The sequence below is a fragment of the Ranitomeya variabilis genome, chromosome 5, assembly GCF_051348905.1.
Source record: "Ranitomeya variabilis isolate aRanVar5 chromosome 5, aRanVar5.hap1, whole genome shotgun sequence".
Taxonomy (NCBI): Eukaryota; Metazoa; Chordata; class Amphibia; order Anura; family Dendrobatidae; genus Ranitomeya; species Ranitomeya variabilis.
In genome coordinates this window covers 166,215,035-166,233,423 of record NC_135236.1, presented here as the reverse complement: position 1 = coordinate 166,233,423, position 18,389 = coordinate 166,215,035, and the positions used below count along the sequence as shown (strand labels likewise).

The window sequence follows — 18,389 nt, the reverse complement described above, 5'->3', positions numbered from 1 at the left end:
TGGACAAAACAGAATTCATCATCTTTCCCCCATCTCACTTGACTCTCCTAATGGACCTATCCATTAAAGTAAATGGCTTCTCACTCTCCCCAGTCCCACAAGCTCGCTGCCTTGGGGTAACCCTTGACTCTGATCTCTTCTTCAAACCACATATTCAAGCCCTTTAAACTCCCTGCCAACTTCAACTCAAAAATATATACCCCGAATGGGTATATTCCACAACCAAGAATCTGCAAAAACCTTAGTCCATGCACTCATCATCTCCCTTCTTGACTACTTCAACCTCCTGCTCTGTGGCCTCCACTCTAACACTCTCGCACCCCTCCAATCGATTCTAAATTCTGCTGCCTGACTAACCCACCTGTCCCCCTGTTATTCCCCAGCCTCTCCCCTCTGTCAGTCCCTGCACTGGCTTACCATGATCCAGAGACTCCAGTTCAAATCTCTAACCATGGCATACAAAGCCATCTACAACATCTCCTCCATACATCTGTGACCTCATCTCCCGGTACTTACCTGCGTGCAACCTATCCTCACAAGATCTCCTTCTCTACTCCCCTCTTATCTCCTCTTTCCACAATCACTTACAAGATTTCTCCCTCACATTCCCCCTACTCTGGAACTCTCTACCACAACATAGCAGACTCTCGCCTACCATGGAAACCTTCAAACGGAACCTGAAGACCTACCGCTTCCGACAAGCCTACAACATGCAGTAACCACCAAACCGCTGCATGACCAGCTCTACCCTCACCTACTGTATTCTCACCCATCCCTTGTAGATTGTAAGCTCTCGCGGGCAGGGTCCTCTCTCCTTCTGTACTAGTCGTGACTTGTATTGCTTAAGATTACTGTACTTGTTTTTATTTTGCATACCCCTCCTCACATGTAAAGTGCCATGGAATAAATAGTGCTATAGTAATAACAATTATTATTTTTATTATTATTATACAACTGAATATTTCTCATTTCTCAGAATTTTTAGAATGACATTATCTAAGCATGTGCAATTCATGTATAATAACAAAAAAATAAGAGAGAAATGTATCATCTTTTTAGCTGGCATTAAAAAATTATAAAATTTATAGCAAGTGGAATTTGTGCAACATTTTGTGACTGTTTTCCTTTTGTGACCTGCTTCTAAACCTTTTTCAACAACTGGGCTGGGGTTACTGTAATGGGGTGCTGCCTACAGTCTCCTTAAGAAGCTTTGGTTTCAGTTTCTCACAGAGAGCCCAATGATGCTTCAAATTTGTTAAGAAATGTTCACCTTACTCCTGTGGGCTATAAGTTTAAGATTAGACAATTAAAAGCCAGTCTGGGTAGATTCCCCCAATGTGTCTAAGGCTGGTTTCACATTTGTGATCGGGGGCTTTGCGGAGGGCTGTGTACTTCCTCCGTTAAGCTACGCCTACTTCCGCATACTTCTGCATGCGTCCTGCGTACCAATCTTTAACATTGGGTACGCAGCACATGCGGATTTATGTGGATGTATGTGGATGCGCTGTTTTGACGAGCCCGCCATCCACACAAGATGAAATTGTTGCATTCCCGTGCAGTCGACGGGCACATCAAAACAATGCATCCACATACATCTGCATACATCTGCATGTCCTGTGTACCCAATGTTAAAGATAGGTATGCAGGACGCATGCCGAAGTATGCGGAAGTAGGCAGAGCTTAATGGAGGAAGTATGCAGCCCTCTGCAAAGCACCCAAATGCAAATGTGAACTTAGCCTTACTTTTTCAGAGTACTTTACCAATAATCCTCTACTTGAAGCACTCAGTAAGCTGTTAAAAGAAATGATCTTTTGCTCTTTCTTTACTAAAAATGCAACCAGTTACTATTTGTTATGTATGTAGAACTGTTGCCCACATACGAGTGTCACCCTTAAAGTCTACAGAGAGCCATCTGGGGTCATGTAATGATGAATTTCTTTAAAAGTAGTCGCATTTTAAAAAAATATAACTTTTGACTTATAGGAAGATTGCAGGGGTTCCAGTTACTCACCAATCCCTAAAACAAGGAGGGAGCAAAAGTGTTTAGTCATGTGCCTCAAAGACTGAAGATGAGTTCAATAGGAAGTATATGAAGCCCATCTTCAGTGTTGAAGGTGAGCAGAACTCGGCTGAATGCCTCTGCTCCCTCTCCTATGTCAATTGGTAAGAGTCTCACTAAGATATTTACTTAGTAGTATATTTATTGAAATTTATTTTTATAATTTTTTCACTGAAAATATAACCAGTTACCACTGTTTTGTTAAGTATGTAGGAGTGGCTCATCTGCTTATTGTCTAGACCGGAAGAGGGCAGCTGCATGGTGCTGCTCGTTGGCCTGTTTTCAACCCTTCCACTGTCTCAGTCTGTTGGCCAGACTGGAACAGCATAAGGGCCATATGTGGCCTGCTGGCTGCACATTGCCCAGGTTTGGTCTAGACCATTGTCCACAATCGAGTCCACAGGGAGCCTGAAAGATCAAATATTTAGAAGGTTCTTGATGTGTAAGCATATTTTTTAAAGGTTGTCACATGGAAGATTTGATTGTTGGGGGTCCAGATGCCCAACTCTCATAAAACAATGGGGAGCAGAATGCCTCAGCTATACACAGCTCTACTTAAAGACTGAAGATGGACTGAACAGTACAGTGTTGGAGCAGAGCAGAACAGTAGTGATTGGTGGGGGTCTTTGCAAAATATCTAAATATTCAAACATGTCTCTAGCTACACTTTAATATTGCAGGGCTGATTTCATGTGTTTCACTCAATGAATAGTGCATGTTTTCCAAATGACAAATTCTAAAGATAAGACTATTTTTGTATTTCTTGGGGATAGTTTGAAAAACACAAGTTTGGACAATTCTTGGCATTAAAGATAGATAGAAAGATAGATGTAGTGTAAACTTTGATGCAAATATCACATGGAATTTAATTAAATCAGGTAAGTGAAATACTGTCACTAGAACTAAAAAAAATACTTAGTTTTAATTAGACTTTTAAAATTATACTATAGAGGTAAATGGAGGCTGTTATATTTTACATGTTATAGTATTTAGGGAAATGTATTGTCTTACATATTATAGTCTTCACAATAGCAGCCGAATCGTGAATTATTTTGCTTCATTAAACATTTCAATTTTTTTGTAATATTAAAAAGGAAAAATCATTAACATTCTTGTTACAGTTGCATAATTTGCTAAAACCTTGGAAATTGCATAAAACTGATTAATTTAATCTATATGACTTTAGCTTATTTTATTTACTAATTGTGTTTTTTTCGATTATTTACTAACTACAAAAAATAACTGTCATTTCCTTTAAAACTATTTATTTTGAAGGAAATGAATGAGAGATTTCCAAGGTGACCAATCAAAACTTGGGGGAGTCTTGGTGTGGACATTTTTATTACTTTTAAAATTTGTCATCTACACCAAAAACAAAGGTTCTGGCTGAAGGAAGTTTTTCCATGTAGTGGTTCATCTTTATAAAGGAACCTGCAGGTGATTTAAACTTTTAAGAGAAGAAGAGTAAAAATCAAGGTCTGTTTTGATGAGATCCTTTTCAAGGTCAATTCCTGTAATCTGAAATAAATCACATTAAAAGTGGAGGAAGAGAAGAGAGACTAAAGGAAACAAAAATAGGTTATTTACTTTTCTCTCACATGTAGGACTGTATTAGCAAAGAGCCCACTAAGAAACAAGCACAATCATTTGCTTTCGAAGGAGGGACATTCTGTTTGAGTGGGATGCAGTTGTTAGTATAATTAGCTCAAGCCACATTGGTCGTACCGATCTGACACAGGTCCCCTCCGTAGCTGGGAAGGCATAAGCATTTGAATGAGTCGATGCCATCAACGCAGGTAGCTCCATTCACACAAAGACTTGGTAGGCACTCATCAATGTCTGTAAGAAATCAAGGTTTTGCCATTAGGACTCCTAGTCTACTACACTGATGAAAAAAGGAGGACTTTTGAGGTTGCGTGGACTTTGCCTTTCAGCTGCTGGTTCTGTTGGTCAAAATTACATGCCTGCACTCAAAGCCATGGGCTAGTTATAGCAACGCTTCCCTTTTATGTTTTCCACGTTCAGCAGTATTCGCGTCCATCCAGAAGTGTTCCTATCTGTTGCTGACTCCACACAATGTTCTGCATACAGAGGAATTTGGGTGACTTTCAGCAGAGAAAAAACTGTGAAGATGATGAAGGACTACAGCAGTGCCTGTTCATTCTAAGGATAAGTGAGGAACCCAGAGTTCAGACCTCACTTTATAAGAACACCCCTATAATGGCCCTGTGTATATCACTGTTCATTCAAAAACTGTGCCACATTTTTTCACCTGCCTTGAGAAGGAATAGTCCTGAATGTGCCAATAGGTCAGGAACTGGGGGTATCCTGTGTGGCAGGAATACAAGTGCAAAAAAGTTTAGAAAACCAACTCATCAATATGGCTCAAGGAATATAGGTGAACCAAACTCCGTTATGACCAAAAGTGTTGAATCCAAAGAATAACAATGGGCTAGTGCCAGCTCCTTTAAGAAGTAGTCTTTTATTAACATACATTAAAAATACATTCCATATTGCATGGGGAAAATGCAATGCCTTTCGATAACACATCGGCGTTCTTTGTCTGAGTTCAAAGAACACCGATGTGCATTCGAAACACGTTGCCTTTTCCCTCATGCAATATAGAATCTATTTAGAATCTATATTAATAAAGGACTACTTTTTGAAAAAGAGCTGGAACCAACCCATTGTTATTCCGTGGTGGTATACTTTGTATAACAGATCCATCATGGCTTCTGTTATGGAAGCAAGCCACAATGCCAGTATGATCATAGTCAAAGACAGTGAAATAGATAAATGGCTATGGTCACTAAGAGTATCCGATACAAAAACACATAGTGCATAGCCAATGTATACTTTTCATCTTCCTATGGTATAAATTAAATCTTTGTTATTCTTTTAACCCTTTGCAGGAATTCTATAGTGGCTGAACTGTGCCTAATGCATTACACTACTGCGCTTAGAAGACTCAGGCTTGCTAAATGTCAAGGATTGAATTTGAAAAATCTGGCATTAAATGTCTATATAATTATAATTATCTGGGTGTCTAACTTCCTCTAACTAAGTGCATTCCCATAATGAGCAAAACAAAGAAATTGTAGTGTTTGATTTTTCTTTACAAGAGGTTTCTTTAGGGTCATTTATCACTAACCAGAAAGTAATCTAGATTGCACACAGACAGATTGGTTCTCTTGTGTTTGCATTAGCATAAAACCTACTTTTTATAGCACATACTCCTCTTAAATTACACAGGCATGTGTTTAAATAAATAATAAAAAAACAACAACATTTTTTCAATGGTTGTTGATTAATAGACCCTTTTAATGTTCTTAGAGTTACATTATCACATAGAGGGATGGAATGCCTATTGTATAGGTGACGATGAGCCTTTTTTATACTTGAACAAAGTTGCATTGGTATAAACTTTGTATGACGCTGGAAACACAACATGCCTTCTTGCAAGCTTTCTATGGCCTTCTCGGCTTTATAGTAAAAAGAGTTAAGTTTCCAGGGCCCAGCATGCTCCGTGTTTGTCAGCAAGCAGCAGCAATTTGAACTAGCGCTGAATGCACACCAGCTGATCATGTAACTTGTTCTCCTTTTTTATTATTTAATTAGCAACAATTAAGTTTAAAGCACGCTGTAAAAGGGAAAATTAGGCATTTAGCTAAAGCAAGGCATATAGCGGAGTGAGGGTTTTAATAGGCAGGAGATTAGGACTTTTTATCAGGCTTCTTGTTTGAATCTAGTGGGTCACTTGTGAGATCTCACACATACTTCCTGGGGGAAAAAACAAAACAAGGAGAACAACAAATCACAGTGTCAAATAGCAAGAAACACCTAAAATATTAGCTCAGATTTCATAGGGTCATGGGATTTTTATTTCAGAGAACGTTATTGTAGCATAGTTGTCATTAAAATGTAACAACCAGATGTTTCCTTTTTGTCACAGGAAAATCAAGCATAGCAAACTTTGTATGCGTTTGTGTTAATATTTTCCTGTTGATAAATGACTAGAGATGATCAAATCTGCAAAGATTCGAATATGGCAAATCATGCAAAATTTATCAAGGAAATTTTTTTTGCATTGAAGTTATTCGATGCAAAATGAATGTTCTATATTATGCTCTAGTGTCTAGAAAAAACCCCAGGACATAAAAAATGTAAAAAGTAAAATAAATAAATAAATAAAATAAATAATACCTCACCGCGCTCTTGCCTTGCCATCCCCGTTCGTTTTGCTATGCCTCTTTTATTCTTCTTTCCTAGTTGCACCCATCTTCTTCAAGCTGCTTAACTCTGGGCCGTGACTACTGGACCACTAGGTCACTGCATTGCACAAGACTAGTCAGCGCTTCAGGGGTTGCACATACTGAAGTTATGAGGTGCGATGCAACAGCTTGGCATACGGGAATGTCAGGGTCTAATCGTGCTGGTAGCTGTCGCCCAAAGGGAAGCAGACCAAAAGAAATGCATGTGACAAGGAAGACAACAAGAAGACCTATGGAGGACCAGATAGCAGGCTGCAGGGGTGGAGAGAAGCGAGTAGTGTGGAGGGTATTCATTTTTTCATTAACCTATTTCCGAAGTTCTATGGTTCAGCAAAATGTCCGCTATTTTGCTGAACTGGTAGTGAGCGACTTGCAAAAATTCCATATTCTGGAGATTACAAATTTTTGAAACATTTGATGAGAATTCAGATCCACTTGAATAAGTTTGCTTATCTTGACAAATGAACCATTACATGTTGAACGCTTGTGGCTACATATATTTTAATAAATCATCATATATAATCACCATATAATATACTAGTTAGCAACAGGGCACAAAAATACATAATATCATATGAGAGGGCAAGATATGAAAATATTATTTTGCCCAGATAGTGTCCATCTTCTCACCACTAAAGATGCTCATTTATCCAATGGCTACCCCTTTTGACTCCCTCATACAGATGATGCATGCTCAGTTTATCCAAATAGGCATGTGTTTTCTATGGGGACAGGGGTGTACCCCACTGCCAGACACCTCTGGTGGCTGCTTATCTGCCCTGAGAACAAAAATACCATGCATTAACATGTAGCATGCCCTATCCTTCTTTTCCCCGACGTTATGTATTGTGAAGTGTCTCATACCCATAGGAAGGACAGCCATGTTTGCCAAAATCAATAGGTACAATTTGGGGGGTTATTATTGGACTTTGGACTGCACCTGTAGCTTCATAGTTAAAAATGAAGAATCACATGGTGTATTGATCCAAAATCTGACTAGTATTTCCAGCTAGCTTGGTCCACGCCATTAGATCAATATGAATAAATTTTATTTTTTCCAGTGATATCTGATAAGGGCTATCTTTATTTACATGACTAACTGTATCGTGCTACAACTCCGCCGGTATGATAATTTCTATAAATAATAGGAAACATTCAAGAAGACTATCTAAGATCTCTGCATAGCAAGAAAAGAAAAATGATATTATTGAGGTTGAGAGATTGGACTGTGTGGGCTAAAACAGATAATCCCAAAATATCTACTTGCTGGCTTCCGTATAGTTTGTCCTGTGTATTGCTGTGTGCAATATATCTTTATCAAGTAAAGCATTCGAAAACTAAAATAACAGAATCTTAGAACATTAATTAAAACATTTAGAGCTGGTATCATAGCTCAGTATTTTTCTACCTATGATATACAACATAACACTTGACATTTTTAGAGCTTTCTAATGACTTTCGAACATTTAATGACATTTACATGCACACATTGAAAAACAGTCAGAAAATGGATAATGCACACTAATGGCTCAATGGTTGTGTATTAAAACAGTTATGTGGAATGAATAGATGCCATAGTTGTTCAGGTTCCCAGTGATTGACAAGCACTTTACTCAAGCAATATTTTAAATGATTGCTAAGAAATTATTCTACAGGACGTTGTCTACTTTTTTCTCTTTTTAAGATATTACTTAAAACTAAACTATAAGGTGTTAGCTGTCGAGTTCCCACCACTGCACAGGGGGAATCTTGAACCATGCCTGCTGCGGTCTCCCATTCTCATCCAGACGCAGTGGAGCCTGCTCAGCAGAGACATCAGTCCCAGCGTCTGGCTCAGGCTGATACTGAACGACTGGTTACTAGTGCCCTTCCAGGCTCTACCTTTGAAGCCAGCAATGTTCAGCAGCAAGCAGGTCTTTTTGGGACTAAGTCCTGCTTTTCCCATACTGAGCATGCCCACGGGACAACCTCCCATTGGAGGTCGGGGGTCACATGCTTAGGTCCTGTTGCGGTTCCTATTGGACCACTAGGAAGGTCCTTGTCTGCTGCAGCTATAAAAGGTTTGCATGGCTGCATGGCCATGCTCTAGTATCAACCTTTGTTATGAGCTTTGCTGCTTTAGTGGTCATGTCTGCATGAGGTCAGGGTTAGCTGAAATAAGCCCCTAGAATACTGGCTCCTCCGGTGAGGAGTTTTGTGTGCTTTGCTGAATGCATGACCACTGGTTGCTCTCTGCTCAGTTAGGTAGCTGTGATCCTCTGTGAGGTTAACAGTGCACAGCGTTCCCCTATCTATGCGATTTGGTGACGTAACAGAGTTCACTTATACCGCCATATAGTGCCGCCAATTCTAGCAGCAGGTTAATCTCCTGCACGGTGGACCCCGGGTTGCAAACGCACCTGTTATTACTTATATATATACTCGGTGTGTTCTGCCAACCCTAAAATAAGGTTTGTCAAAGATAACAAAGTCATGTTTGCTTACTGTAAAAAAGAGTTCTACATCTCCAAAGGTTGTGTGTGAAAATGAAGAACAGTCCAATCACCTTCAATGGAGCTGCAATACCAGACACAACTCATCCCACTTTTGTTTTTAGAAAAAAAATCATGTTTTTAATACAGGAATATCCTTTAAAGAGAATTTTTTTCCCCTTTAGCTATAGTTTTTGCACATTAAAAAGACCTTATTACTCCCTAGAAACTTAATGATGGAAAAGGAGAGATAAAATGTTAAATTTTTCTCGAATATACCTATTAGAAAAATGTAAAAAGAGATCATCTCTAATTTAGTGATAATAGGTCTGGTCCTTTAGGAAAAAGAGTTGGAAGTCAGCTAAAGTGTGGCTCTCTATTATCTCACTATTTTGACAGCTTTGTGAGACTTCCACTTTTGATCTGGGAGATGCTAAATGGTGGAGGAGCAATAGGTATGCGCAGAATGGAAATACAGGAGGAATGTTTGATGCTATTTTATTGCTCTCTTATACTTCTTTATGAATGTTATTATAAAAAGGGTATGCAAGACGGATTCCTGTGTATTACAGAGCAGCAGTGGGAGGAGGAGGGGACAAGTAACAGTAAGGGAAGTACAGTTGGTCAAATCTTAGATCCTCCTGTGGGTGTCTGTCTACAGTATGCAGTGAGAAATTCAGAATAATTCTTTCATATTAACCGATCCCTTATTTTGCAGATCTTGTAGCTGTAGGTATTCATCCATTTGTAGCTTAACATTTTAAAAGCAAATCTAGTCTTCCTCCTTTTTGTGCTTTATAATTCACTTAGTCATCTTATTATATGGTTGATAATGGAGATGAGAGAATATATTCAAGTGGAATTGAATTTTACTCAAATTGTACAAAAATCTGCATTTGTCAATATGCGGATTTTTTGTGACTTGCTTCTGCCAAAGCGGATAAAAAATAAACGCAAACATTGCATGCTCAACTTACCGCTCACCTCTTTGGTCCCTCCACATATCACCATCATTCGTTCAACACGAGTCTCACCTTCTGATCGCCTACATGTGTGCTGAAATTCCTTGATGAGGTCTGGGACGGTTTTGTGCATACATGTGCAAAGTCACGGTGCACACCATGATATTGTGATGCTATGACCTTTTACATGCTTGTGCAGAACTCTTTTGGGCCTCAACAGAAGCAGAAATCCTAGCATGGCATGAGTTGGTATTTCAGCACTCGCAGCAGCGATCAGAAGATGCGATGAGGGCCGGGATGGTGACAGTGAGGAGCGGACTCGAATTTCCTGGGAAAAAATGCATGAACAGTCGAATTGCAACTTAGCTTTTTCCATTCATCGGTAGTTGATAACTCACATAAATAACCAGATTCTGTGGAAAGTAAAGCTTAGGATCCTGGTTGTAGGTAAATATACACCTGCTTTGCGTTTCATTGGTTCACTACCCATTAGGATGCATTGGTGAATTAATTGCAATTGTCTTTTGGTGAATTTATGAGAAAAATAGGGAAACCTATTCCCGCATTGGAATATATGGATAAAGGAGTCAACAAAATGATGACAGGCCACATTTTTGGTTTCCCTACCATTTAATATAGGGGTGTCCTGGATTTTGTTGTCAATAGACAAGAGCATTAGTTACAAGGAACCTGAGTAGGTGTACAATGCACACATTACTGACAATAGATAACATTCTTATTTCATTAGTTCTTAGATACAATATTTTAATTATGTAGTTATTTGTATCGTCGTCTGTATTTCTGGTAACATAATTGTTTTTTTTCATATACAGTATATAAAATGAATAGGTGTTAAAAACAACCGTTAGATCATTTTATCATTCTTCTCTAAATAAAAAAGTACAGATAGAAAAGAAAAATAAATATATCTTTTGTTTATACCCTTTTGAGTCTGAAAGGAGGATGTTATGGGCAATGGGGTAATTTAGCATATACCTGTAGACGGCTTTATAGCTGCAGACCCACAATGCATACGGTACACCACTAGTAGAGGTGAGCAATGTTTATTCCCAGTCTTGTCATTTATGTGCGGGGTCACAATATGCAGCAAACCTACTGATTGGTTTCTTTTTTCATCTAATGATATTGTCCCGCTATGTAGGTTGGAATTAGACAGGCTCTACAACTGTTGGATACAGACTAGCTCTGAGTACATCTTATGCTTATTTCTGCCCTCATGCATTGCCAATTATGGTATTCTAGCACCCTATGACCCACATGTTCATAATATTGCTAGCATTATTAAACAATTGGGAAAAAAGTCCAAAAAGATTATGCACATATAAAATAGATACCTACAACCATGGTATTGCTACACTAGATCAAAAGGAAATTTCAAAATGATGAGCAGAGAACAAACCCAATGATTTCCTTACCTTTTGTAGCCTTGCTTTCATATACTTTACTTGGAATCACTGCCATTTAGCTGACATTCTTCATCAACTGTTTACTTAAAGTAATGTGTTTGAAGAAGCTCAATATAAGCCGCTTCCCTTAATTAACGCAATGAAATAAGCTATAAAATGCATACATATGTCAATAATATACGAAATTACAAGAATTTACCTATGTCACAGCTGTCTCCTCCATATCCTGGTGGACACAGGCAATGAACTCTCCCTTCATTTTCTACGCATGTTCCAATTCCACACTGGATATCCGCACATGTCCCGAATATTCCTGTAGTTACCCAAAATTGATCAGTTAACTAATGCAATGCATGCAGTAATTTAATTCCCCAAGATGTACATTGGGCCATACTCAATATCCACATGCCTTCAATTTCATATGGATGCATGCACAGTTGTTTTGTTTGACATTTTCCAGATTAATAAAATAATGAGATTTAAAATGCAATATATTATTCATGTTTTCAATCAGGCAAACCACTGAGCTTCTGCCTGACCCTTAACTCTCCCAACAACATGTGAGAGGAAAATTGGGATAGCCGCATACAAACTAAAGTAAAGTTGTCCAAATCCCCAATTTCGGCAGAATCAGTCAATAGTCTAATGTTTATAGGCGGCCTACTAATTCTCTCCGCTAGATGATTAAGGGGAAAAGAGGGTGAAGCAGCTTGAATTGTAACACACATCACTTTTATTATTCCGGAAATAAGTTGGTTCCAGAGGTACCTAGCAGCGACTTTTTCTGCTCTCTATGTGCACATATGTATAGCGGAACCAGGAGAAATAGCTTTGTCTGTCAGCTCTCACAAGTGTATTGTGGCCTTAAATAGACTTTTTACAAATTTTTTCATGCTGGACTGGACAGCCGATGTTATAGCGAAAAAACGTCCCTTATTTATTATGCCGCTCAGCTGTAGGGATATTAGCAATCAAATATTTGGCGCTCAGTGAAATATTAACTGCAGTTAATAGCGCCACACTTCTCTGTTGTGTAATATTTATTTGTTTTACTCACTTTTATAGTGCCATTAATTCCACAGTGCTTTACACACATTATTGGCACTGTCCTCACAATCTAGAATTCCTATGTCTTTGGTGTGTGGGAGGAAATCCGAGTGCCCGGAAGAAACCCACTCAAGCACGGGGAGAACATGCAAACTCCTTGCAGATGTTGTCCTTGGTGGGATTTGAACCCAGGACCCCAGCACTGCAAGGCTGCAGTGCTAACCACTGAGCCACCATGCTGCCCAAATATCTTCAATGCTTATTTAGGGTGCACATTCTGGCAGGCAGGATCTGTGGATTGTGGTCATGTGATCCTGGTGATATCATCACAGATACTTTTGCACTTCTATGTTGCTGTCTGCTTACGATTGGTCAGCATCATACAGGAGACAGAAGTGCATGCCTCCAGTGAAAACTATCTAATAACACCTACTTGGACTTAACTAAAGTTAACTAATTAGGTTTCAAATATCTGAATGCCAATATCTTTGCAATGGAGAGGCAAAATTAAAAAAACTAAACAAATGAAAATGTTTTATTCCGATCCACAGTCACTATTAGATTGTATATCCAGTTCAGTGTGAAAAATCTGGTGAAAGGTCCTCTTTAACTGTAGTTCTGGGTTCAGCTTAAATTATACATTAACAGATAATAGAGGAAATTTATTAAATGATCTGTACCAGTTCTGCGACTTTAAAAAGTCTTAAATTGTAGCACATATCATAACTGCACAATAATTTTGAACTTTTCTCGCATCTCAACACTTTTCAAAAGTGTCAAGACAAGTGAACAAGGTCAATAGAGGAATTTATTTTCCTTTGGACTAACATATGTGTTAATAAATTTGCCAAAAATGTAAGCATATTTATGGTTTTAATAAATTTATCACCCTTACTCCAAGGTAGTATAAAGTAAATCTCCCTCAACAAGTATTAATGATAAATATCAGAATTGAATACAATATTTTAAATATTCAGCTTCAATCCAGTAATATTGGGAATGAGAAACATAGTACCTTCAACATAATCTATATCGGGAAGTACTTGAGGTGTAGCTTCCATCAATGGTGCTGGTGTTTGAACTGTTGGCTCGTCAACAATATCTCCTGATGCAGAAGTAGATAGTTCAGTGTCTTTTTTTGCTTCTTCTGGTTCTTTTGATACAATTGTTAATTCAGATTCTGGTTGTGATGTGCTAATAATTATGTCCGGTACAGATGATTCACCAGACAAATCTTTTGAAGAAGCAGTTTGATAGCCAGATGTGTCAACACTGGCTTCTGTACTTCCATCAACAGTTTCACCACTAGTTAGAGGAATTCCAGATGGATCTCCACTGACTTCAGGAATAGAAAGTGGTGCCTCCCCACTAATATCCCCAGAAGCAGAGCTTTCAATAATGTATGGAACAGTGACACCACCTAACTCTTGTGCAACTGTTGGTTTGGTAACAGCTTCAATTAAATCATCAGTTATTAGTTTGATTTCTGGAAGGCCAGATGTATATCCTGAAATATCTCCACTTTCTTGAGTGGCTGAGGGTTGCCCGCTTAAATCACGAAGTCCAGACATTTCTGCAGATGCCTCTCCTGAAGGAAATCCACTTATTTCAAATACTCCCGATGGTCCCTGACCTGCCTCCTCTACAATAGGTCCCAATGTTGGAGCTTCCACTAAAGTAAAATCTATATGAGATATTGTTGGTATACCAGATGTGAGTCCACTAAGGTCTTCAATGCCAGATGTGATACCACTCACAAATTCAATTCCTGATGTTTCTCCACTAAAGTCAATGCCACTTGAGAGTCCACTAATTTCTCCACTAACAATATCTCCAGATACAAAACCACTGATATCTATAAAGCCTGAGGGTTCACCACTAATGCCAGAAATTCCAGATACATCACCTGAGATATCGCCTGAAAACAAACCACTAGTTTCTATTGCCCCTTTTCCTTCCATTTCTTCTACTGATGGTCTTAAAAGTTCAGTTAAACTTTCATCTACAAGAGTTACTCCAGATGATTCACCACTTTCATAAAAAATACCAGAACTTACACCAGACAACTCTGCACTAATATCAATTATTCCAGAATATTCTCCACTTATGCCAGATAAATCACCACTAACATCTAATATTCCAGATATTTCTCCACTGATATCAATTATTCCAGATGCTTCACCACTAATACCAGAAAAATCACCACTTGCATATGGTAAACCTGAAAGGTCGCCACTAATTCCAGATGGAAATCCACTAGCATCAACACCTGAGATATCTCCACTTGCATCAAAAAATCCAGATGGTTGGCCACTAATATCTAATCCAGAAGATTCACCACTGATTTCTAGACCTGAAGCTATGCCACTGAAATCACTTGATGGCAATCCAGATAGTTCTCCAGATGCACTAAACTCAGTAAGACCCTTTCCTTCTGCTTCTGTTTCTGGTGTTTTTGTTGCACCTTCTATCCATGTTGTGTCCACATGTATAATTGTTGGAAACCCAGATGGCAGTCCACTAAAATCTCCACTACCTGAAAACAGTCCGCTAATATCTCCACTACCAGATTGCTGACCACTTCCAAAATCTAGACCTGAAAATAAACCACTAATTAATTCAATTCCAGATGCTTCAACATCTACTGATGACAGTCCACTTGCATCTGGGATTCCTGAAGCTGATCCAGATATGAGTTCATCTCCAGAAGGTATACCACTAGCTTCACCTGATGGTAATTCACCAGAAATTTCTCCAGATGGAAGTCCACTCACACTTGTTTCTCCAGAAAGCTCAAAACCAGATGGCAATCCACTTCCAGATGGTTCCCCACTAATTTCAACTCCTGAATGCGACCCACTTGCTTCTCCACTTATTCCAGAAATTCCAGATATATCTCCAGATACTTCACCAGATGGAATACCACTGACTCCACTAATATCCACAGATGCATCTCCGCTTATGACTTCGGGAACAGAGATCAAGGGAGGAATTGCTGAAGGCCTCACTATAAAAAAAAAAGAAGAGTGAAAAAAAAATTGTAGTGTTAGATATGTATTACTAATTGAAGGTATACAGAAAAAAACAAAAAAACTATTAAAATGAAAAACAATAAAAAGTTTATTTCTGAAGAATAAAAAATAATATTTTATATTTACATAAACATTTTTAAATATTAACTATAAAAATGACTTTTTTAACATTTTTTGATAGAAAATAGATTTGGACATCTTTTATACCTGTTTCTATTATTTCCACAGTGGGAAGGGCAGTGACATTTGTCAGCCACACGTCTGTCTCATTTTCAAATCCAGTGACAAGTACGGGTTCCTCAGTCGTCTCCCCAGAAGGAAGGCCCTCCAAAACAGCTACTACTTGAGTTGGAATTAATTCTTCAATTGGAGTACTTGGAAGCTCCTCTCCAGCTACAACACGTAAAAACAGAACACTATTTTTTCCTTCTAAAGACAATTTAAAAATGTTTTCATCAGTATAATAGGTTAATCATCATTTAAATGACAAAATATAGGTTCATAAGTTTACCATTACCCTTACCATATAACCACCTTCAGAAGACCACTGCTATGATGAATTGTTCACTTCCATTTTATGTATATGGTACATTGCCACCTTCTTTGATAGGACCACTCCTCTAAAGGACAGTTTATCAATGTACCATAATTTTGTGTGTTTGTATAAGAGAGGTGTTCCTCTTGGAATCACTGTGGTTGTATTCCATAATTATATGCACACATTAGGTGTGGATTTTAATTGTGTATGCATTAATCTATTGCAAATGCAGCAGGGCTCAGTTCTTATCTGCTTTCTGAGCCTTTATAAGCGATCCGTCAAGTTTAACATCACTTTTAATTACAAATATAGTGTAGAATACATCTCTATTCATGTCATAAAAAAACTGCAAAATTTAAACAAAATCACAATAAATTTCTTATAAGTCAATCTTGACGGTCACAAGATCAATTTCGCATTTGTATGAAGGATCCAGCACAGCATCATGGCCTCCATTATAAATGAGACCATGACGCAGATGTGAACAAGGGCTTACATGTTCTGTAGTGTGTTCCTGGCATACAGCATGACTCTTCATGTTTGTACAACTATAATTATTTACCCTTGCCACTACTTGGTAATAATCTTTGCCTGTTCTTCCTTTGATTTTGTCTCAGTCTTCTAATCTTTTTTCTCATTTTCCAATAGTAGGTAATGTTGACAAAGAGTCTAAGGACATTTCCATTTTGGGTAAAACTACTAGTTTACTAGTAACCAGTGGTAATCCAAGATCACATTTTTCACTAAGTGGGTTGAACCATCATATTACAATCACAAATTAAAGGCAATCTGTTAGTTGGTTCAACCCTCCTAAGCCATCTATATGTGCATGTAGGTCATAAGAAGCTGAATAAAACGATGTCTTGTTTTCTGTGATCCGATGTCTTATTCCAGAGAAATTCACATTTTTCTTATATGTAAATGAGCTGTTAAGATCTATGGGCCGGACATAGATCTCCCTGAGAAACTGATCTCCCTGAGAATCTGCCTCCTGAGTTTAGGAGGGTTGATCCTTTTAACAGATGCTCTTTAAAGCTAACCAAAATCTATATACTGTAACTAGTAGCTATATATAGCCCACAAAACATTACTTTTTAGGAAGCATGCAGCATTCACAAGAATTGCCAGCAACTACTATAGTATGGGACTTAGCAAGTATCTTTAATTTTCTTTCATAAAAAAATCTTAGTTTTTCTTTACAAATACATGTTGTTTGATAGGGATAGTGTGAATGTTATTGGTGAATAATTACCTCTGAAACAGAAGGCATGGTGCTTCGACAGAGGATCAGGAAATCCGGTCTGATTGTCATGTACATAGACTGTGCGAACTCCAGGATTGTCCCCTCCACAAACTTTACGTGCTTTCACAATAGGGTAACGGACACTGCCATCAGATAACCAGCCTGCTCTGCACTTGTCAAATCCCAATCTCCAGGCTGCATAAAGTTGTCCAGTGGAAGCTAGTGTTGCATTCTTACTCTCACAAAATTCGGCTGCTTCTTGCAAAGTGAACTGATCGGGTCGAGTTATAAAAAACACTTCACCTGCAAAGAAGGAAAAAAGAAACATTTAAAATTAGAGCTTTATTAGTCAATATAAAATATATTTTTGCATTTAGGCCATTACATGGATGTGCTAGATTACTACCGATCACTGGGTAAATTAATCCATCATGAATTCCTTATTGTAGCCTAATGTATACAATTTAATGCACAATTTAGGAAAAAAAAATATTTTTGTCTCATTTTGTATCCCAGTTGGGCTATTAAACTTTTTGTGTTGTCTGTAATTTTTGACTGATTTATTTTAAACTACAAAAGCCAAAAATGTATATCTTACCAGCAAGTATGTTCACAAATTGATACACAAAACCTATTTTTACTTATGAGTCTTTTTTTTAAATCTTCTGGATTGGTTCCCGAACCTGTTTCTGATACTATTTCAGTCATTTTCAATGGATTGCTTTTTAGTAGTAAAAACAATGCCATCATTATTATCCTTCCACATGTCCTTTATATTTAGCATAAAATCAGTTTTCAGCACTCAGTGTGCCTCCAACATCCATATTTGCCTTAAACAAATTTGTATTATTGAAGAGGTTGTCCAGTTTTGTTGTGCGCACACTGCACATTGTCAGGATTCTCCAATGTCACTGCTGACACTGGGCAGTACCCCAAGTTCTGAATTTGCATACATGCCGCCACATTCCAAGTATATGTGCTCGGCCTTACTCAGTTCATTTACATTGAGCAAGGCTATGCAAATCTTGCCAGCACATGACCGCATGTATGCAAATCACAAAAATGAGGTCACATGACTGTCCGGTCTTGGCAGCAACACTAGATAATTCTTACAGAGTGTGGTAAGCATGCTGTAAGGATTCAGTAGCCTGCAGTGACTGTTGACGTTCACCACAAGACTGGGCAACACATTTAAAGCACAGCATGGGCTTTATCACTGGCTTTTTGTAAGGAAAATATGGCAAAATTCTTCCATGACCATATTTATTGTGTGTTTCATATACACTCAACATTCAAATTGCAACATCAAGGAAAAGTCGTGGGGGTATGAAGCTCACA

The 18,389-nt window shown here is 38.2% G+C and overlaps 1 protein-coding gene across 2 annotated transcripts in view; it reads right to left on the bottom strand.

The window, feature by feature from the left end:
- Positions 1-18,389, bottom strand: part of ACAN (aggrecan) — a 142,951-nt gene that overhangs the window by 28,387 nt on the left and 96,175 nt on the right. Inside the window, exons 10-14 of one of the 2 annotated variants that reach the window (XM_077263458.1) lie at positions 17,061-17,354; positions 15,478-15,663; positions 13,254-15,245; positions 11,391-11,504; positions 3,786-3,899 (exon numbers count right to left, since the gene is read on the bottom strand). In XM_077263458.1, the coding sequence (XP_077119573.1) occupies positions 3,786-3,899; positions 11,391-11,504; positions 13,254-15,245; positions 15,478-15,663; positions 17,061-17,354 (2,700 nt within the window). The remainder of the gene's footprint in view (positions 1-3,785; positions 3,900-11,390; positions 11,505-13,253; positions 15,246-15,477; positions 15,664-17,060; positions 17,355-18,389) is intronic. The other variant, XM_077263460.1, reaches the window with a different exon arrangement.